Source organism: Protopterus annectens, chromosome 11.part0 (genome assembly GCF_019279795.1).
Source record: "Protopterus annectens isolate FY-2018-M chromosome 11.part0, PAN1.0, whole genome shotgun sequence".
Classification (NCBI taxonomy): Eukaryota; Metazoa; Chordata; order Ceratodontiformes; family Protopteridae; genus Protopterus; species Protopterus annectens.
The window spans coordinates 1,114,366,739-1,114,390,204 of NC_056745.1; the positions used below are offsets into that span (position 1 = coordinate 1,114,366,739).

The 23,466-nt window shown below is 38.3% G+C and overlaps 1 protein-coding gene across 1 annotated transcript in view; it reads right to left on the reverse strand.

The window, feature by feature from the left end:
- Positions 1 to 23,466, reverse strand: part of LOC122815724 (pseudouridine-metabolizing bifunctional protein C1861.05-like) — an 871,888-nt gene that overhangs the window by 349,602 nt on the left and 498,820 nt on the right. The window contains exons 16-17 of the mRNA XM_044088476.1: positions 18,427 to 18,590; positions 208 to 296 (exon numbers count right to left, since the gene is read on the reverse strand). Of these exons, the coding sequence (XP_043944411.1) occupies positions 208 to 296; positions 18,427 to 18,590 (253 nt within the window). The remainder of the gene's footprint in view (positions 1 to 207; positions 297 to 18,426; positions 18,591 to 23,466) is intronic.

Sequence of the window (23,466 nt, forward strand, 5' to 3'; positions counted from 1 at the left end):
TTCCCAATAAATACATATAACTATATTCTAAGATTTTGTTGTTGTTGTTGTTGTTGGTGGTGGTGGTGGTGTGGTGGTGGTGGTGGTGGTGGTGGTGGTGTGTGTGTGTGTGTGTGTGTGTGTGTGTGTGTGTGTGTGTGTGTGTGTGTGTGTGTGTGTGTATGAATATGTTTCGACTACACAGTTTAATATAAATAAAAAGAGTACCAGTCACCAGCTCCAGAAACGTTTACCACTTCTTCTTGAGATATTGTGATTGCAGGGTAATGTATAGCACATACGTTTCCTTTTGGATTCTAAGGAAAAATAGAAAAGGAACTCATTACTAGCCTTTCTATTTCTGACAACTGCAGAGCCACTTATTTAAAACTGCAGTGTAAGATCACAGTATTAATGTGTGTGTGTGTGTGTGTGTGTGTGTGTGTGCGTGTGCGCGTGTGTGCGTGTGTGCGTGTGCGCGTGTGTGTGTGTGTGTGTGTTTGTGTGATACAGAGGAAGCTTCTTGCACATAGATCACTATGTCACACGTGGGGCATGTAGACAGCCTTGTATATTATTTTTATTTTCACTGACCTTACATGTCATTCCCATCTAGTATTAACATTGTAACCTTCCTATATAGGCCATCTGTTTGATAGCATGACAGGTATAACAAGTTACAAAATAACATAACTTTGTACTGGTTAGGCATTTTTCCCACATAAACACAGATATTCCAAAGTTAACACTGGCATAATGCAGATGTATGTCAATACACATCTGAGGTGTTACTGCATATCAGTGCCAGATTCCTCATCTGGATGCAATGCTAGACTTCAATTTTTCTGAATGCCTTATCAGTACTACTGTAGTAATCCACCTATCCGAAGATCTGCTTTCCCGTTTTGTAACACTTTAGTAATCCACCTACCTGAAATGTTGCTTTCTTCCCTGTAGTAGTACTACAATAATCTACCTGTATGAAGATCTGCTCTACCCCTTGTGGCAGTACTGCAGTAACCCATCTAGCTGAAGATGTGTTCTCCCCCATGGCTGTACTACCATAATCACTTCACTAAAAATCTGCTTCCACTACAGCAGTATGTTACAATCCAAGATTTCATGTACCCTGTAGCCCAGCAGTTCTGTCCAGCATCATACTCCTTCAGCAGCACACTATTTTAATCAATGATTGCTTATTACTCTCACATCCTGATAAATTATCTCCCCATATGTTGTACCATTTAGTGTTTTATAACAGTATTGTGCCCCCTAAGTCTACAGTTACTTTAAAATAAATTATAATTATTATGGCTCATTGCTTCTCAAACCCCTGAAATTCCCACACCTGTGTTATCAATATCTTGGTTATTCTTTGTTTCCTCAGCACAATATCCACTTACAATGAAAGGAAAAACCATGAGCAGTTTAAGTACTTTAAGGGAATTAAGTCAAAGAAGGCAACATAACTCACAAGTGAGATGTACAAAATCCTCACAAGTGAGACTTACAAAATCAAGGTAGCATTATGTGAAGACAGAGGACGGATGGCTCAATCATAAGATTTGGAGAAATATGTTTCATTAAAAAGCTAAAACAAATAATAATGGAATCACATGCCCTTTGCAGGAAGCAAAGGCTCCAAATGCAGTAGTGAAAATCAGGAGTGCAGGGAACAGACATAATTCAGTTATAATCTGACCTAACAGTTAGGGGATGTTTTGCTAAATGGGGACTTCTACTTACCTGTTAGGGAGGAAAGGGAACAGGCTTGGAGGACTAAATAGTTCTTTGGTGCAAATTCTAGTTTGTTCATTTACAGCTAACATCTGTGACAACCAGTGGTCCCAGCTCAAGAGCTGTTTTTTGTATGAAAAAAACAACAGACAGCTGAACCATGCAACCCCATGTACTTCACCACATGTTTTACAGATAGGCAGGGCAAGCCTCATCACTGGTAACAAGCATGATTGTGGTAGACATAATCCTAATCCTCCACTATCCACATTCAGTTGGCAATAACTGTGACCTAATGCTTGCCCCCACCCCCCATACAATAACGAGAAGACTTCCAGACCACTGCTCTAGGTTCCAAGGGAAGCAGATTTGCATTGCTTTCTAATTACAACAGCACCTTTAAAAAACACAAATGTCCTTACAGACTGTTAACACTCATACTCAGATACTACACATATATAGTTGAACGCATGCTGCTGCTGTATAATAAATTATTGTATAAACTGGTTGAGTAGACTTCTATGAGCTGAAGTATTTTGCTGTGCTATTTAGGTATTACTACAGTAGCTATTACATCCAAATGTAATGATTTGTTTATGCATAGAAAGTATCAGAAAACAAAGAAGTTAATTTTCAGAGTTATTAGTAAATGTTATGAAGTAATGGCCAGTAGTATATTGATTTACATTATCCATAAAGTACCTGTAAGGAATAGTCTTGTCTTGTCCTAAAGTACACAATTAAAAATTATTTAATTTAAGGAAATTATTAAACATAAGACTATCAGCAGATAAGGAAGCAGAGAAGAGCATAACTTCAATCAACATATTGTAAGAGCACCAAAAGATATAGTAAACTCACAGAAGCGTTTAAAATTATTAAGCAACCAGATAAAACCCCTCTAACACCAAAAACCCCTCCTCCTACCCAATCTTATCTTACACATCCCCTAATCCTCTCTGTCTTCGCAAAATCAACAAGTCCAAAGCAAAGCCCTCAACTCCAAAAACTCCCTAGCCCCCAAGTCTGCCAATCTGAATGAACTCCAATTCCCTCCCCTCTACTACATACAAATATCTATCATCCAACAATCTTTCAAAAAACAATAAAAAACATTTAAGTAACTGTAACAAATAGACACAGAACACACACTCTCTAGTACTAACACACCCAGTGAGTTCTCTCACCTGTTTTTTTTTTCCTTTTTTATTCACCACAATTTGTTTAATTTCCTTAATCCACCACCATAGGTACCTCCCCATTGAAGTCAAGCTCCCCCTATCCCTGACTCTGACTTGACTAAGCAATGGATATCAACCTAGAATTTCAACTAAACTGTATCTAAATACAATTGTCAGTATTGATGATGATCACTGATTTCTGCTTTGTATGAAACGAATTTTTTATGTTTTTGCAGGTAGTGTACTGTACTGTATTATATATAAAGTGTAACTTTTTTTTTTCTCTGGAGTTTTCTCCCCCGGCCTCCTGAAAAATGGACATGTATCCAGTCGGACCATCCCGGTCAACAAATGTAAAATAAAATAAATAAAATAAATAAACCTTTGCTGAATTAAATGTTTTTCAATATCCTAACCAGTGCATCACATTAGTTTATAACTTGACATGGTATTTTTCAAGTTGTTTCCTGTCCTGAGTATAAGGATTATATTTCTTCTCCACATGCTTTCTGTCTTTGCTTTCTAGAATGAAATAATGTTCTTTCAAAATATCGTCCTGAAAGCAAAATGTCAATTCCTTCCACAGAGCTCTTACTGACCTAAGAATTCCACGTGTTGTGGTAGTTCTGAGTGTACTGAACACAGACGTTTCATACTGGTAATTCCTGTTCAGGTCCATTGTACTGCTATGTGAACAGCACACATTTATCCAGAAACATTTCACACAAAGTATGCATATTTAGAAGTCATTGTCAAAATTCACAACAGAGTATGGCAAGCATTAATGTTCTACTCTGTCTGCAGTCAGGCATAATTTGACTGTGAGCATATAACGCAAAACTAGTACTTTAATAGTAAACCTGTTAATGCGCATCTCATATTACAGTAAGGCACACATGGCTGACCATTGTAGAGATGCCACACATGAATGGATGGGTTAAGCTGGAGTTTAGTATTGCTGTCTGGAATATACTGGACATTAGTATGGATCCTGGCAGTGCTGATGGATAACTGTTTGATATTAATTTTGTGGTGTGAGAAGGCTGTTGGAAGCTGCTGCTTATTAGGTAAAAGTCTATCAGTGACTAGGAGTAGCTGATGTGTGTAAAGCAGAGGTTAGGCAGTGGCTAGTAGAGCAAATGAGCATAAGCTGGAAGGCTGGCAGTGTTAAGGGACAGCACCTGGGTGTTGTCAGCACTTAAATGCAGTGACTGAATGTTAAGTTAAAATCTGATAGTGTTGCTGGGGAAGTACTGTATGTTAGTTAGGAAGCCGTTAGCTTTCTGGTCAGCTGCTGGGTATTAAGTGGGAGTTCAGAAGTGCTGAAAAGGAACTGTTAATAATTAGGTAAATGTGGAGCAGCATGTCTTTCTTAAACTGCTCATTTTTACCAAACAGATTTTTTTAAAATAACATTCCTACCAAATAAGGTAAGATCCAGAATTATTTCATTCAGTATAAAGCCTTTACTGATAAGGAATGTCCATGGAAAAGATCTTTCCTACACTATGTCCGATTTGTGGATGACATTCTTTTGCTATGGGGAGATAACAAGGAGGAGCTCTGCTCCTTTATTGATTATTTAGAGAACACGACAGAGTTTTTGAGATTTAAAGTGCATAATGATAGGGTTACCATGGATTTTTTGGATGTCCATATCGGTAAAGAAAATAATGGATGCTTATATACCAAGCTGTTTAGAAAAAGCTGCTGGAAGAATCACTATTTAAGTTTTGATAGTATGCATCCCAGATGTACATTCAGTAATATTGTGGTAGGGCAAGGTCATAGAGTATCACGGTTATGTACCAATGATGATACATTTCCGGGGAGATAGTGAATTTACAGAATCATATGGAATGCAGAGGTTATACACAAAAAATTACAGACACAGGTATAGACGTCTCTTGCAAACATAGAAAGGATAAGGCTCATCCTTGGTTTTCCAACTGGAATGGGAGCCATGAAGTGAAATATAGAAAACAATCTGACAGGGACAAAGTCTTTAATCCACGTGTGATGTTAAAGTATAGTGACAATATAAGTGGGGTATGTGATATTATTAAACAAAACTGGAAGATTCTGTTAAGTAATGAGCAGTTGAAAAATGTTGTGACAAACCGATATTTGCTTTTAAACATAATAGCAACTTAAAGGATTTGTTATGTCATGAGCCTAATATGAGACAAGCTTCCAGACATACCTCCAAAAGGATTGGTATGTTTCCTTGCAGAAATTGCAAGGCTTGTTCCTTTATCAGTATTAAGAACTATTTTGTGCATCCTATAACCAGCAAGAGGTATGATTTTTGTCTGTATGCAGACTGTCACACTTTTAATGTTGTTTATTTAGCACAATGCAAATTATATCCATGTTATTATGTTGGGAAAACTAATTGTACACTGAAAGGTTAGAATTTTGAAGCATTTATCGGCTATATGCCTTAGGGACAAACACAATGCATTATATCAACACTTGTCACTGTTTCCAAGTCACAGCTTTTCTGTTACGATCATACAGGTTGTCGCTATGAATCAGAGGGATGGGGATGTTTCTAACATAACTGAATTCAATTAACTTAAATGGATCATCAAATTTGCTGCAGACCATGCACTAGGGTTAAATGGAGCTATTCCTTTAAAACCCTCACTGAAAAAGAGGCGGGTGATGTATAAAAGTTGACTGGTTCATTGATTTTTGAATTTGTATATATTTGATGTTGTAAGTAATTGTATTATCATTGCATGAAGAAGGGCTTTGCCCAAAAGCACTTACGCTGATATTTTATAATATTTTATTATAGTTTTTATTCGGCCTGATGTACACAGCTTTTTGTTTTTTGACTTATTTGATATATTGTTGGTGCAGTGACCATAAGAAGAAAGGATCGATTTTGTTTGCTGGTGTAGATAATGGGTCACCTGAACGCATATATTAGGACAGACAGAACAGGATATGAGGACTGCCTGGGCTCAAGAGGGTGGGGTAACAGGAATAAAGAAGTCAGAGGCTATTCTGTATAGGAGGAGGCCATTCTAGGCTTCTGTCGAGCAAATGGCTTGATGGTGGCCAACACATGGTTTAGCATGAGAGACACTCACAAGATCACAAACAAGAATGGCCTTCTGGTAAAAAAATTGCATTGGGGTAGAATTAGTGATTGAAAAGTCATCTTCAATGAAACAGTCAGCCCCAGCATAAATCACTGGTTGTCACAATCACCTGCAAGCAGAGCTCAAGAACGACTCTAAGGTCAACAGATACTAGGCAGAAGACCTGAACATTGACTGGAGTGAAAGCACAAGGTTTCAAGGAATTACTCAGGGATCTAGCACCCCAGGAAGAAAGGGAAATGAGTGGAATTGAAAAAATGGCAGTGCCTCAAAACAGCATGCATGTGGACTATAAAACAGATATGCAGCTGAGCCAGGTATGGAAGTAAGGTCTATAAGGAAAGCTGGTGGCAGAATGCAGAAGTCCAGGATGTCATCAGAAGAAAGAAGGAGAGCAGTAAAAGGTGGAAGATGGGCCAGGCTAATAAGGAATACTTGTTGGCTACAAAGAGGCTAACAGTTGAGTTACAACGGCAAAGAACAAGGCATCCGAGGTTCTCTGCCATCTTCTGGAATGTGACTCGCTAGATGGCACAAAGAAACTCTTATCGGATTGCAAGGCAAAGACAGCAAGACAAAAGATAGATACATTTCATAAGAATTGCCAGTAATAACTTGCTCACTAGTCCACAGGACATCAAAAGCAAAAAGAAGGAGTATTTCTATCACCATCTGATTGAAGAAAACCTCACAGAGGTTCCAAACACAGCCTACAATAAAAGACAAGGAGGTGCCCACCACAGAACAGGTAAGAACAACACTAAGGAAAAGAAGTCAGAGAAAGCAGCGGACTAAGATGAGGCCACTGCAGATATGATCAAGATGTTGGGTGAGATAAAGGAGAAATGGCTTATGAGGGTATTCATTGCAATACAGAGAGAAAGGTGTATCCCAGATGACTGGAAAATAAGCATACTAGTGTCAATGTAGAAGAACAAAGGGGACATCCTCAACTGTGGGCAGTACAGTGGTATCAAATTCCTATCACACTACATGAAAGTTTTGTAAAGAGAGATTGATAAACAAATATGGAGAATAGTAGAAAGCAAAGTAGGAGATGAGCAGTTTGGATTCAGATCAGTATGTATCATAACTAACCTGATATTGCAGTGAGACAGATAGTGGAGAAGAAGCTAGAGATGAGGAAAGAGTCCAAATGGGCATTCTAATACTTAAAGAAAGCATATGATGAGGTCCCAGGAAAGCTGATTTGGGCAGCCCTGGAGTGGTTTGATGTCTAACAAACATTGGTAGAATTAGTACAGGCTATGTACATGAACCCAATGAATCAAGTATGAAAGTACAGTTTTGTACACTTACCATAAATGTAGATGTTCGAATGTATTCACTGTTGCAGTCATTACATTTGGGTAATCTGCTGGCAGGTTGCCCTCAGTCGGCCTGATTAACAAAGTCTTGGGTCCTGCATCAGTTGCTGTCCCTTCTTCCATGTTGTCAGGTCGTCAAGGGTATAAAACATGCATCTGACACCATTACATCAGTTTTTCTTGCCCCAGGTGTCAGGTGGCCCCTAATGGGGAGCAAATAAAATTAAAAAACACAAAAATATACCTCCATCCAAAAGCAAATACACCAAAAAGGCTTTTAAGCATAGCAAGAGAAAGTATAGGTATAGCCAGAGAAAATTGGGGGGGCTGGAGGGAGGGTAACCAGGACTGCAACAGTGAATACACTCAAACATCTACATTTATGGTAAGTGTACACAACTGTACTATGTTCTTCGTGTTTCACTGTTGCAGTCATTACATTTGGGTAGATTCCCAAAGCTATGGTTGGGAGGAGGAGTTTATACAGCAGTGGCAGGGCCAGCTATAAGGCTCTGCAAGACAGCAGTGGCAAAGCCAGCTCTGGATTTAGAGAAAATTGGTAAATGATAATGCTTGGTGGAAGTATGTACAGAACTCCAGGTAGCAGCTTCTAGAATATCCCTGGTAGGAACACCTCTGAGAAAGGCTGCAGAAGTAGATGCAGCCCTGGTGGAGTGAGATCTGATCCCCTGGGGACAGGTTTTCCATGGTGCTTATAGCAGAAATGAATGCAATGGCTTATCCATTTGGAAATGGTTTGTTTTGAAATAGCCTTCCCCTCTGCCCCTGCAGCAAATGCTACCAGCAATTGTTCAGATTTTCTTTGAGATTTAGTCCTATCCAAGTAGAATCTAAGTTGTCTGTGCACATCCAAGGAATGCAGAATCCGTTCCCCTTTGTTTTGTGGATTGGGAAAGAAGATTGGCAAATGAATGGACTGATTAAGAGCCACACTGGAAACCACCTTGGGCATGAAGAATGGATTGGTCCTCAGAGATACCCTGTCCGCATGAAAGATGATGAAAGGCTCCACTGCCATAAGGGCCTGTAATTCAGATATCCTTCTAGCTGAAGTGATTGCTAAAAGGAAGGCTGTTTTCCAAGAGAGAAACTTTAAATCTGCAGTAGCAGCTGGCTTGAAAGGAGGTAGAGTGAGCTTTTCCAAAACAAAGTTAATGTCCCAGGCAAGGGTAGGAGCTCTCCTGGGTGGTCTCAAGTTCTTTGCCCTCTGAGATACTGCTTGAGCAGGGGATGAGAGAAGAGGGGTGGTTCTGTGTTACAGTGAGCTGAAATAGCTGAAGCATGGATTTTAATAGAGGAAAAAGACAGGCCCTTGTGAAGCATCTCAGTTAAGTATTGCAAAATCTGAAGTAAATTGGGTGCTGCTGTGTTCACCCCTAAAGACTGGTTCCAGGCACACAATCTTTTCCATTTGTCAGCATAAGATTTTCTAGTACTAGGCCTTCTCGCCTCCAAGATGACATCCATCACAGATTTGCTGAGGGATGATAAGGGTGAATTTAAGTGATTAGCCAGGCTTCAAGGTTCAATGTTGGAAGCTGAGGGTGCAGAATTTGGTTCTCCTGCTGAGACAGCAAGGAAGGGTTCTAAGGCAGGTGCCATGGAGATATCTGTGACACACTGTGCAGGAGTGGGTACCAGTGTTGGTGTGGCCAGTCTGGAGCAATCAAAATCATTCTTGGTTTGTCCTGTTTGACTTTTAGCAGAACTTTGGAGAGCAGAGGCAGAAGGGGAAAGGCGTAGACTGATAGGTTTTTCCAGCTGAAGGACAGGCTTCTTTGTGGGGAGTCCTTGTGCAAAACTTGTCCAACTGGTAGTTCTGGGGGGAGGCAAATAGATCTATGTCTGGGCTCCCCCATTTGCTTGTCAATATGTTGAAAATCCATGGTTCCAGTTTCCACTCATGTGGGTCCATGAGATTTCTGCTTAGTCCATCTGCCAGTGTATTCAATTTTCCTGGCATGAATTGAGCTTGTAGGTGCACTTGGTAGCTCAAGGCTGTGTTCCGCAATGCCATGGCTAGTGTCTGCAGAGGGGGTAAGAAAGTGTACCCCACTGCTTGTTTATGTACCACATAACCGTGGTGTTGTCCGTCTTTACCATTAGTTGTCCTGGAAGAATGTAGTCCTTGAAGGCTGTCAGAGCATTCTGTACAGCTAACATTTATTTTTGATTGATATGTAGGTGCATTTGATTTGGGTTCCATTTGCCCTGAATGCACTTCCCTGCCAGGTGATCCCCATGCATAGTCTGATGCATCTGTAGTTAGGGTTTGGGTGGCAGGGGGTAGTGTGAATGGCAGTCCCTTGTTTTGGTGGCAGGCCTCTGCCCACCATAGGAATTCTAGGCGTAGGCAAGGTATGATAGGAATCATTGTTTCCAGGCTGTGACAATGTTGACTCCATAGACTTTTTAAGTACCATTGTAGTTTCCTCATATGCAGTCTTGCATATGGAATTAGAAGAATGCAGGAGGCCATGAACCCCAAGGCTTGGAGTATTTGTCTTGCAGATAGCAGGGTTTTTGTGGCCACTTGTTTGATGAATGAATTTGCTTCTCTGGCATGAGGAAAGCCATCTGGGCAGTTGTATTCAAGCTTGCACCCAGGAATGTAATCTGTTGAGAGGGTACCAGTTGTGATTTCTTTTCATTTATGGTGTACCCCAGACAAGTTAGAACCCTTTTTACAAACGCCAGATGATTTAGAAGTATGCCCTGGTTTTCTGCCTGAATTAGACAATCGTCCAGGTATGGATATATTTGAATATTTCTTTGCCTGCAAAAAGCAATAACTGGAGCCAGGCACTTTGTGAATACCCTGGGCACAGCAGACAAGCCAAAGGGCAGTGCAGAGAACTGATAATGCAAGTAGCTTGCTTTGAAGCGTAGGTATCTTCTGCAAGATTCCCTGATTGGGATGTGCAGGTATGCTTCTTTTAAATCTAGAGTTGCCAACTAGGCATCTTTGCCTAGCATAGGAAGTAACTGGTGAAAAGTCAGCATCTTGAATTTTGGAATGTCCAGAAAGGTGTTTAGAGTAAACAGGTCCAGAATTGGACACCATGATTTGTCTTTTCTGGGTACCAGAAAAAGCCTGGAATAGAAACCTTGTACCTTTTCCTCTTCTGGTATTGGTTGAATAGACCCATGTTTAAGAGGGAAACTACTTATTTTTGAGCCTCTGCCCACTGATTTGGGAGCAGGTCTGGCCACCCGTTTGGTGTTGGCAACGTGTGGAAATGAAATCTGTATCCATGGGACACTATATTTAAACCCATTTGTCCTGGGTTATGAGTTCCCAGTTCTTTGCATGAAGAGCTATCTTTCCCCCCAAAGGGGCGGTTAAAAGATAAGTGCTTGGTAATTTTAAAAGAAAGTCACTGAGACTGTTTACCATAGGGGGGTGTTTTGTTATTTCCAGATTTGGAAGTGGAGCCCCCCCCATTGCTTAATTCTGAGAGTCCCCCTGGGACTGAAACCTGGTGCTTTTGGAGTGTCTGGGTTTGGCTTGAGAGGATCTGGAAGGAGCTGGAAAAGACCAATTCTTAGTAGACCAGTGCCTACTAAATCTTGGAGGTTGCACTTGTAAGAAATCTTTAACAGTTTGCATAGATTTAGCTTTATCTTCCATCTTTTTTAAAACTTCTTCAGCCTTATTGCCAAACAGACGGTCCTGATTTAAAGGAGCATCCCACAATTTCGCTTTAACATGATCAGGCAAAGATTGCTCCTTAAGTCAAGCATGCCTTCTAAGCACAGACCCAGTAACAGCAGCCCTGCAGGAGGCCTCTAAAGAAACAAAACCACATTGCAAAGTATGTTTTTCAACTTGTTCAGCAGAATGCAATAAATCCTGTAAATCTTTATTTTCCATACAGTCAGGAATCAACATCATTTTCTGTTTAAGCAGTCCAATAATATGCTGTTGATATTTTAACATATGAAATTGGCAGTTTAAAGCCCTGATTGCTAAGGTTGCAGAAGTATAAACCTTCTTACCCCATCTATCCAGCTATCAGAAGGGGTAGGATTTTTAGCAGTAGAAGCCTTAATGCCCTTGGACCCCTGAAAAATTGTTTCTGGATCTGCAACGGGATTTTTGAAAAGGAACTTGTGGGACTCAGGAGCCCTGTAGTATCGGTCAGGTTTACTAGGAGCTGGAGGCAGGGAATCAGGGGCCATATTGGATTCTGAAAACACATCATCAACAATGTCTACTACAGGAGGTATAGTCAAATGCTGCGTTAGAAGAAGGAAATCCCTAAGCCTCTTTTTTGAATCAAAAAATTCCTGACTTTCCCAGTGGAAATGTTCCCTTAAGGTATGTAAAGTTTCCCCAAAATAAAAATCCTCAGGGGGAGAAGCAGAGGGAATGGAATTCTCTGCATCAGAATCCTCATAAGTAGGTATGGACAAATTCATGTCATTAGAAAAGTCAGAAGAAACAGAAACCTGATCAGAAGATTCATAATCAAGCTCAGCCCTAGGCCTCTTAGAGGAGTGGGGTTGACTACCCCTGATTAGAGTAATTAGATCATCAGCCATTTTGATCATTTGTTTTTTAGGCATAGGGGCCTGAACATGTGGCCTGGGCATAGTTTTTTTAGACATAGATCGAGATTTAGGCCTTAGTAATGAAGGTGGAGTCGATTTAATATGCAAGTCTGTAGGCCTGAATACACGCTCAGAAGCCGGTGCCTGCACAGGCGCTCTGGACCCATCCAAGGTAGAGACATCAACGGGTTCCATAGGTGAAGCCTCTTGCAGCATACCAGACTTCGAATGGGTCTCAGTAGAGGCTTGTGAGTTAGAAATTGTGAATATCAGGGGCTGCGAAAGCGCCTGAGTACTGGCAAACTGGCGACTGGCTTAGGAGAAGCGTCGTCGGCAGTTTTGGACCTTGACGGCCTGTCTCTGACTTTTTCTTTGCGTTTTTTTGGAATTCCGGTAGCCGGATGGCTAACCAGTGTCATTTCTGGATAATTAAACCGAGAACCAAAATATTTAGAGGCAAAAATGTACCGACAATGGATAGTGCGCTGATTAAATAAAGCACAAAACAGACAGCAAGGTACATCGTGGTCAGGGCCTAGGCAAGGAATACAGTACAAATGAAAATCTTTATGAGGTATTTACTTTCCACAAGTAAAGCAATTATTAACTTTTACTGACATCGGTAAGGAGCAAGAAAAAGTTTCCCCAATGGGGTACTTAGCTTTAAGTTGAAGACTTCGGTTTTGAAACTCAAAAATGAAAATTTCAGGAGTTGGCCGACCAGCACTTGAGAACTGCTTCTGCTTCAGGCACCGCACGGCAAGAAAGACTGATGTAATGGCGTCGGATGCATGTTTTATACCCCTGACAACCTGATGTCATGGAAGAAGGGACAGCAACCGACACAGGACCCAAGACTTTGTTAATCAGGCCAACTGAGGGCAACCTGCCAGCAGATTACCCAAATGTAATGACTGCAACAGTGAAACACAAAGAACATCAGTGTTTGGTCTCACAGAGGGATTCCCAGTGGGAGTGGGTGTCCACCAGGGTTCAGCTCTGAGCCCACTGCTGTTCATCCTGATAATGGACTACATTATCAATAGGCTAGAGAGGACTGGTCAACAGAGTTGTTGTATTTAGAGAATGTGGCATTACAGGCAGACTTTGAGCAAGAACTTCAACAAAGGATAGAGGAATAGAATGCAAAACTGAAGGCACATAAAAGTGAGTACAGGTAAGACAGTTGTAATGACAGCAAATGGTGGAAATCAGAAGACACTGAGAATTGAGACAGAAGGAAAAATGATCTAAAGAAAAGTCAGGATGGTGAAGCCCCTAAATATGAGGGACTATAATCATGGTTAGCTTCATTATCGCAAGCCTAAGAAAAGCCCCAGTGTTGCAGGAACCAAATTTTCTTCACAGTAATACAGTATTCAGAAGTGAATTATCTAAAAAATCTAGTACTTCAGGAACTTTAAACAAACAGTTATAAAAAGAAACTCTGGATTCCATAATCAATCAGTATAGTTTAATGGCAGATGAGCGCTGGTTAACAAAGTTGTACACAAAATAAAATTAAGTGAAGTTACAAAATTTCTTGTAGAGTAAAAGTTAGGAATGTGAGCATGTGGAGGGAGTGGTTTTAAAGAATAAATATAATTGGTTGTGGAAGTTCAAATGTAACCAGTGGGTCTCTCCCTTAAATCGTCTCACGATCAAGTGTTGTAGCCCACCAAACAATCAGTCCAGATCCCTGAGTTTGATTTTCAAATTCAAATAAGAAATAAATGAATAAAAGATGCAGCTCAGTGTACCAAAAGCTTCTTAAAAGAATTATCTAAGATAGAAGTGGAATACCAGAAGGCTGCCTCTGAGTATACTTCAGTGTTAACTTGTCTCTAAGCAAATCCACATCAAAATTGGGTGAGCTTTGCAAATTATAAGTGACCTGAAAAATCTATAATAATCTAAAACTAATAGATAATAACTTAACACAGTATCAAAAAGTTAGATGTCTTAACAGTGCTTTTGCAATAAAGCTTCCTCAGATCTGCCTAACTGACAAAATAATAAAAAATGTACTTAGTATATAGGTTTGGGTTTCAGGGAAATTTAAAAATATATATATATAAAACAATAAATAAAATAAAATAAAACTGTTGTAGTTGTGTTTGTGCTTTAAACACTGACATGGTTGTGTTGGTGCCTTAAACAACTATGCTGAACATCTGCTGCGTAATACTGTACTAAGGGGTATAGATCAATGAGCAATTTAACACTCTCAATCTTCCATCTCTAGAATGTGATCAACTAAAGGGTCCAGTGGCTAGGCTTTTTGAGTTAACAGCCCCTTACTAGCCTAGGGGAAAGTGCAGAATGGGTTTATGGGTAAGGGTGTGTGATAAGCTATAACTCAAATTCATAAATTATTAAGGTCATGGGGATAAAAAGCAAAGGATTCTGCACTGAGCATCAGAAATGTTTACAAATGATGTTACAAGCAAACCCCGAAAAGTTGTACTAAGGTAAAAATAAAGGAAAAAAAGAAAAAAGCAAAGAAAAAGACCACAGGGGAGAGAAAGGGTGAAAAATTAAATGGAGTGGGTGTGGGGATAAAGAAATAGATAAGAGGAGACCATAGAGGCTATTAATGTGAAAATAAAATGAGATGGGTATAGATGAAATTGTACAAGAAACCGAACAGGATTGTGTGAAAATGATGTCTTTAGAGAGCTTAAAAGGACTTAAAACAAGATTGATAATTATTGCTTTAGGTGAAAAAAAGCAGAAGCTCTGTCTGCAAAGGAGGTAACAGATGTCCTTTATAATAAGATAATGAGTTTTGTACTTGGAAAAGAATTAGGATTAACTGCTGATGTGCCCATAACCCTCCTGGACATGGGCAGCCATCACTAAATGCAGTCTTGGGTATTGACTAATATTTGTATGGAATTACATTGGGTTGAAATGGCTAGGCTTAAAATGACCTCCAGGTTGATAGCTTAATAATCTCCTATGATCCTATATTTTGAAGGTGCTATAACAAAGTGGTGAACAATACTGCTTCTTATGCTGATGTGGTTACAATAAGTAATTTAACCCTCAAAAGCCTGCATCCTTGAATCATGCACTCTCACTGGTTCATTGCACAAGATTTTTGAAATGGGGTCCCCAATTACATCTGGGTGAGAGGGTAGGGTGAGTTTATGGGTAATTAATTAGCAATAAGTAAAATTCAAAAGTCATTATGGTTGAGGGAAAATAATGGAACATGTTAACAGATTTAAGTATCGTGGAGGGGTGATTGAGGAGAAGGGAAGTCAGAATCAGTGGGGCTACTGACAACTGGCACAGAGTATCGGTGTATTGTATGACAGCTGAATACAAAAGAAGCTGAAATGTAAGGTATACAAAACAGTGGTGTGACCAGTACTAATGTATGGTACTGAAACCTGGTCAGTGAAAGGAGAGCAGCTGAGGAAGTAAGAGGTGAAGGAGATAAAGTGCCTGAGATAGGATGTAGAATGCACACTGTGGGACAGACATAGAAATGAGGATATCACAGCAGAAGCCAAAGTAGCTCTGATTTCAGGGAAGGCCAGAGAGAACAGATTACAGTGGTTTGGACATATGTGCAGAAAATCAGAAGACAATCTGGTGAAGATTTAGGACAACAGGAAGAAGGCAAGAGGAAATGACAGCATACAGCAAAGAGATGGGTGAATTGTGTGAGAGACGACCTGTGACAGTCAGGCATGACTATTGTAGAAGGTAGGAGAGTGAATTAAGACAGACTATGACAGATGACGCAACACCCCAATCCCATGTAGAAAAATGAGGGTTGATGATGGTGATGATAATTTTGATACCTACACACTACTGGCAGCAAAAGGCCTACTAATATGAAATATGGGGTCCTTTGTTAATTCAGTAAATGATTGTTTATTTACTACTACCCTGCAGTAAAGCAGAAGAACCATATTAAGTTCCCATCAACGTCTGTTTTTGGAACTTCTGTATCTGAGAAATTCTCTACCTGAATACATTAAGATGGTAGTCCTAAGCACTATATATGCCACTACTGGAATGGACAACAGGCAGAATAGCATACATATAATGCTGTTCTCCCTTCTGGACACATGCTAATTTGTAAAGCAATGTATAGTCAAATGGGGAACCAAAAATCAGATGTGAAATCCCCTATTTGCTAGTCTCAAAACAAAGTTGGTGAAGTGAAAATGCTAGACTATAATGCTATGACAGTAGGTTAGTATGAACATTGCAATTGTCTAAAAGAGACAGGTATAAATGCATCCATATATTCTATGATGAGTAATATGTGAGACAACAGGCAGAATAAATTAATTGTTGGTTTCAGTACATGGTTCCAAAATACAGTTAGGCTCAGTGCTGGTGAAAGAAGCACTATAGACTGATAAAGCTGATAATCTAAGAGATGTACTTACATTGAACACTTTGTGAGTTGCCAAGCAGTTAAATATTCTGCTGGTGTTACAACATCCCATGGAAAATATATAAAGATAATTAGTAATTTCTCATCTCCTTATATCACATACTCAGAGATAAAATGAGCAATAGTTAGTCTGTTTCCTCCAATTTTCAAATCTGTCAGCCAGTAAAATGGAACTTACAATCAAAATTGTAGCAGTTTAATTTTAGTGGTCTGTGACACAGAAAATAATTTTATGTTAAACTACTCCATGTTTCTCAACCAGTGAATGAAGTTCCTATAGAACTATCTTTGGTAGCAGCTATGTCCTTTGTTTCAGACTATGACTAGGAGGACTCAAAGTGTTGAACCCTGTATGTAATAACACCTGTCATGAATAAGTTATACAACCTGACATTACATATTTCAAGAGTTTTCAAACATGTTTTCTTCTTTAAGGCACTTATTTTGTCCAACAAAGAGGAGGATCCAATTTCCTCAGTATAGTTTGCTCTCATGCAATTGATTATCTATCTTCAGGCCATCTAGTTGTTCAATACCAGAAGAGTAGTGTCACCGTATAAGTTTATTTTTCAAGCTCTGCCATCCTAATCTGAATAATTAGATAAATAGAATGTGCAATCTCTGACTGAAGGATTAGAAAGTGAAGAAATGGAACCTTTCTTGGAATACCCTGTTTCTGAAATTTTACATCTCCCAAAATTAATGTAACACCATGAAGGTGTTAAATACCAAACCAGATTTTTTAATACTAGGGCACTTCAATTACCCAAGCATTGGCTGGCATACCCCACCTCTAAAATTGGATATGCTAAGCATTTCCAACACTTTTTTAATACTAATGTACTGAAACAAGGTGTAAAACTAACCATTAGAGGCTTTGATATCCTTGGCCTGATCCTTACCACTGAGCTCCTGAACATAAAACACTGTACGTCCTCATCCCTGATTAAATCTGACCACAAATCAATCATCTTCTACATCAGCTGTAGAGGCACCACCCCAACAGCAAATGAGACCATCTCTAGATATTTATTCATGCCAAACTTCCTTCTGCTTGTAGAAGACCTAGGGGATAATTCCTAATAATTCTTTGCAAAAGCACCCAGTTGCCACATTCACCTCCAACTTCTGCCAGCCCACAGCTACATAGAAAAGGTAGCATGCGTCTACCCTGAATATAATCGCTGCTATAGGAACTCAGTTATACAAGAATAAATATAAGATTATACAGTCTGAGCGGATGGAAGAACACTCATTGTCTAACAAGGCTAGCTACGTGAATAACACCCACTAGTATTAGACATGCATAAAAAAGGCTGTTGGATAATGCTTAACTTCCCCATCTTTATGCTATGTTTTAATATAGAATAATAACGCTAGTGCACTAACCAAGTCTTAGCAGGATGGGTGGACACTGTCTTACATAATTTCAGCCAAATGGATTGATCCAACAATGATTTAAATTACAGACAAACTTGGGGACCAAACATGAACCTGCATATGCCTTCCTTAGTTCACAAAATGCTTCCGATGACCTTAATTGATCAAACTTCAAATACAGAAAATCTAGGCTGCTGATCTGTTAAGTGATTTCACAGCCCTGTTAGAAGAGGTTTGTAGAGTTAAATCCCAGTTTTCTAACATTCTACAGGTCCAAACTAAAAACAATAAAATTATGGAAGAAACAACATTTCCTCTGTTCAAACAGCTGAGAGTCACAACCAGCTGAGAAACAAAACTTAGAAAGCAAAAATATTACGTAAATGACAGGGGTATGTAAAAGCTTTCTGACACAAGCATGGTGAGAAAGCCTTAACATAGGCTGCATAGATGCCACAATAGAGTGATCGGCCTCCCTGCAAGGCTTGCTGAAATACTTAAATAATATTTCAGCCAACATGGACTGACTGATGCAGTGGCAAATTCAGTTACACAGGTCTTGGCAATAGAACATGATTTATATGCCTTTCTTGCCTAGCAGAATGTATCTGTTAAGTATGTTTGGTCAAAATTCAATATCAAGAGTGCAAACACAAAATGATTAAGCATGTTTAATAACTGTTGGTCCCCCACATGCATACTTCAACAAGTACCTGTTTTCTGTGTGGATGTATCAGCATTCTTCCTCCTTCACTTCTGCCACACAGAAGAACTCCATGTGGTCCTAGTGTGATCACCACACACAATAGATGCTCCAGCAATGGCCTGGCCAGCATCAGTGCAGTATTAATGACATCATTCAACAGAACAGGCATTTCTAGAAAGTCAAAGATGGAAAGAGTACATCTAATTAGGTGATTCTGTAAAAATAAAATAACAGTAAGCTAATGTATTGAAAGATACAGAAAACAGTGGCAGAAGAGATTAACTTTTATAATTCATTACTTATCCAGTGTTTTAACCCAACCCCCTTGTGTTTATTGTCTTTTTAATATTGTTTTTACAATCAATATAATTTTTAAATAAATAAAATAAAGACAAGTAGAGCACACACAATGAAGGCATGTCTATTCATGGCTGAAATACTGCTCTAAATAAAATCAATGAGTGCAAAATATCATTCAGTTTACTACAGTTTCAATGTATTACTAATATGTAACATACTGAAACTGCATGAAGTTGTAGTTCAATCATGCATTTCATTGTCCAGTTATCTACTTAATCCAATGCAGATTTCCTTGGGCACTGGACACTATTCCAGTGCTCAATGTCCACAAGGAATAGAAACTCATTCTACACAGAGCATAAACCCTTCAAAGGACACACACACACACACACACACACACACACACACACACACACACACACACACTTGTCATGCACACTTATGGTAATTTTATGGGGACTGGCAATTTACCTATGACATGTTTTTATGATGTAGGAGAAAAGCAAGACACCCAGACAAAACCCAAAATAACATGTAGACTCCACAGAGAAACACCCCCATGTTTTACATTTTATAGCATGCAAACATGACATTCAGTAACATTTTAATATCACATTACTCTCAACTCAATGAAAAATGAACAAAACTTTACACAGATTATTAATATATTTTCAGAATTTATATCAACACATGTTCCCAAAATACAAAGACTTCAAATGCTTCTATGCAGTGATTTGGAAATATTTTGTAAGGACAGAAAGAGTGATAGGACCTGAATTGGTTGCATGTTTACTCTAAAGTATTATCTAGATATGAAAAATGTATTATTTTGATGCTGAAAGACACAGATGTGATTCAGGTTGTAGGACTATATATTTAAAAAGTATGTATACAAACAGGTAAGTTTTAATCTGCTTTGAGATTATGGAGCACAGAGATTTTCTAAAGTAACTCCAGGAATTTGTAGGCCCACAAAAATGTTTTCACAGACACCTAAACTGCTTCCATTATGACTGGACAAAAGCGAAGGAATCAAGAATCAGAATTTCTGAACTGCATTCACCAAAAACATCTTGCCAAAAAGCACTTCAAGTGTTTTTGTAGGGGTCAAGTCCAGTGTGGGGGTCAAGTCCCCCACACCAAAGTCTCTATATACCAACTCCTTGGTTGCACCAACTTGAAGAAGGGGGAAAATCCCCCCAAAAGGGATCTCTTTCGGCACAACTCACTAACAGTGAATTCTTATAGAGAAACTCTTTTTTTATCTCAGTAAACATCTTTATTAAATTATCACGTATGACATAGGCAATCTTACATTTATATAAATGAAAAACAAACAAAATTACACCACTTTAGTTACAAACATTATACATCACAGACATCATTGAAACAACTGTAGTTGCAAACATACATAATTTATAATCTATCCCGTCATTGCCAGTTAAGCATTATATGGCTCATTCAAATCCTGCCTCTTAAACCTTGTTCCTTCTCTGCATATATTGTTTCCACAATTCCCATTTTTTCCTATGTAGTTTCCTCCTTCCCTTGTCTAAAGATCCCAGTTGCAGTTGTTTTATCTCTTTTACTATATTCACTACTTCTAATAAAGTTGGTCTACACTTTGATTTCCATTTTCTAGTAATTGCTTTTTTGGCAGCCACTATAAGTAAAACTCAGCAAGGCTTTACTATGTCTAGGCAATTCCAATTTTGTATCATAACTCAAAAAAATCATCTCTCCAGTCAATCCAATCTGCTCACTCAGCATCTCAGACAGAGTGGTCTGCAGGGAATCCCTAAAGTCTGCAATCTCACTACACTCCCCAAAAATATGTTCCCACCCACTTCTTTCTTGTCCATCACATCTCCAAAATTTGCTATCCACCTTGAGGAAAAATTGTTTGGAGTCTACGTGGGGTATAAAAATACCTATGCAAAGACTTCCAGGCAAAGATCCTAAATCTTCTAGACTTTGTTGCATATTTGGGAGATATACATATATCCCCCATTGTCTCTTTGTGAATCGCTTATCCAATCTATCTTTCCAATCCTTTCTAAGCTCCTCTGATTGATTCTTATAATTATCATGCAATATTTTATATGCTTTACTAATTATTCCTTTTTTAATGGCAGCTTCTGTTCTAGATTCTATTAAAAACTTTACCAGTGCTGGTCTTTCATTTACTACCCCCCTATTTCTTTCTCTTTGCCTATACCCTGATATCAGTCCTTGATAGGGAAGGCAATTTCTAACCTGCAGTCCAAATAAATTCTTGGCCTCTTCCCATTCTATTACCTTTCCCTTTCTAGTTATTTGCTCCCAATACCTTGGTTCCTTTGCCAATTTTCTCCAATAAATTCCAGCCTCCTCTTGCCCATTATCTGTATCCCTAACCACAATCATCCCTATTGGCAGAATCTCTTTTCTCCATTCTCGTGCTGGTTTAGTTCTTAGAATACTCTATGATATTTTATGAATACAATATTCTGTATGATAGAAAACTCTGATTGTCGGTGAGTTGAAGGATAGGCAGTCAAAGCAGGAGAATTCAAGCTTCATCCACTAGTAGTATAACCACCTGAACTTCACGGAAGGAAGATTTATAAAAGACTGCATAGACAAATTCTGGTGGAAAAACATCAGTGGAAAAATGATCGTTATAATAGCAGCTTTTGTGAAAAGGTTAAAGGACTTTTAATACCATCTATTGATATCTATTCTTTACATTCTGCTAGACTTTAAGTTAATCATTTTCCTTAAATCTTAGATTTTTAAAGAACTCTTTGAACCTAAATACTTTAAACAGTCTACTGCTTAAATAGGTTTTACGTTTTTGAAAAAGAAGAATACAGATTCCTATAGAAATATTGAAAAACTGCAGAATTTGAAGATAATCAACAAAAGAGCATTTCAGATAAATAATTATAAAATTCTCAAAAACTCTAAATTTTGGCATTAAATATAGCAAAATAATAGAAGAACATTTTAAAGGCTAAATACATTTTTTGTAGTATCTAAATAAACACAGAGCAAGAGTACAGTCTGCTCTGTCCTGGTTTTATCTCTAGGTCTAAAGTGATTTAATTTAGATTTCAATAAAAACTCTTAAACCACTTAAAAGGGCAAAACAAGTTTACAGCATAAAGAATTCTACATAATGTCTTAAACCAATTGAAAGGTGAAATCTAATCAAAGTTCAGAGCATGAAGAATTCTATATAGAGAGAGGTGTGGCCAAGATGCCAAGGAGTTAGCTGCACTTTCTTGATGCTCTGCCTGAAATTATTGTTTCTGACAGGATTTTTCTATTTTAACTCAACAAACACTGAAGAATTTTTCCACAACTACTTATCTTGATATTGTGAACAACTTTATCAGAAGAAATCTTATTTTTTTTCAATTATTTACCAACATATTACCTGTAAGAAGTTCTGTCACCAGTTACAGACTGAAACAGCTATGAGTCACTCGAAGTCATCTCTACAAGATAGCACTATGAAAAAGGAACTTCAAACAATAATCACCAGCATTCAAGACCTTTCTATAAAGATGGATAATTTAGAGAAGATTATGGAAAATATGAAGAAAGAAAGCAAAAAACAAATTGATGACTTAAAGGAAATTATTATTACTCACTCTGACAAAATAACAGCTATAAATTAGAAGAATCAGTAAGTGAAATAGATGGCAGGCAATTGGAAAATGACAACCAGATAAACGTTTTACTAAAATAAAATAACCAGGTACTAGAAAAGCTGGAAGACCTAGAGTGTAGCTCTAGAAGAAACAACATTAGGATCTATGGAGAAAATGGAAGGAAATATGATTCTCTTCCTAAATGATTGGCTTCCAAAAATACCAAACCTCCCTAAAGCTTTATCTTTCAGAATCGAGAGAGTCCACAGGTCCCTGCCATATAAATTTGCAACAAAAAATTCAACAGCTGTGAGATCCATCATTGTAAAATTCCTATCTATACAAGACAAAGACTTAACACTAAGAGCTGCATGGTCAGGAAATCCAGTCCAAGTCGATGGGAAAAATATAAGCTATGACAATGATTAAACTTCCACTGTGATCACAAAGAGAAAAGTGTGTGTTCCACTTATTAAAGACTTAAAAAAAAGCCAACATTAAAGCCCAGATAATGTTTCCAGCCAAAATCAAAATTACCCTCTTGGATGGTCAACAAATATTCAATTATCTTGAAGAAGCATCAGCCTTCGTGAGGAAAAGCAACTTACTTAAGAAAGTAGAAGAAATGGACCTTTCTTTGCCCAGTCTAAAAAGACAAGCTGCTAATGGTAAAATAACTACAGCTGACAAATCTAGTAAGAAACTGAAGGGGAAATAGTATAAAAACCATCACTCTCAAAACTTAACAAACAGTGCATCTGAAAACACAGGATACAAATGGAATCATAAGGTACAAACTTTCTCCTTATTACGTATATATATATATATATATATATTTAAGCCTGCTTTCTTCTATATTACCTTTTTCTATTTCTCAATACTGCTCTCCTTTTTCTTGCTTTCTTTTGGTTTCCATTCTTTTCCTTTTATTTTGCATAATAGTATATACAGTTGCTAAGTACTTCAATATAAACAAACTTGTTTAAATATTTACTTAAAAATAAGCTGCAGTAATATAAACACCTTACAGCAAACATTTATTATGCAGGCTATGCATTACATCAATGGTAACATAATATTGCTACCCAGCACTTATTGGTTCTTTTTTT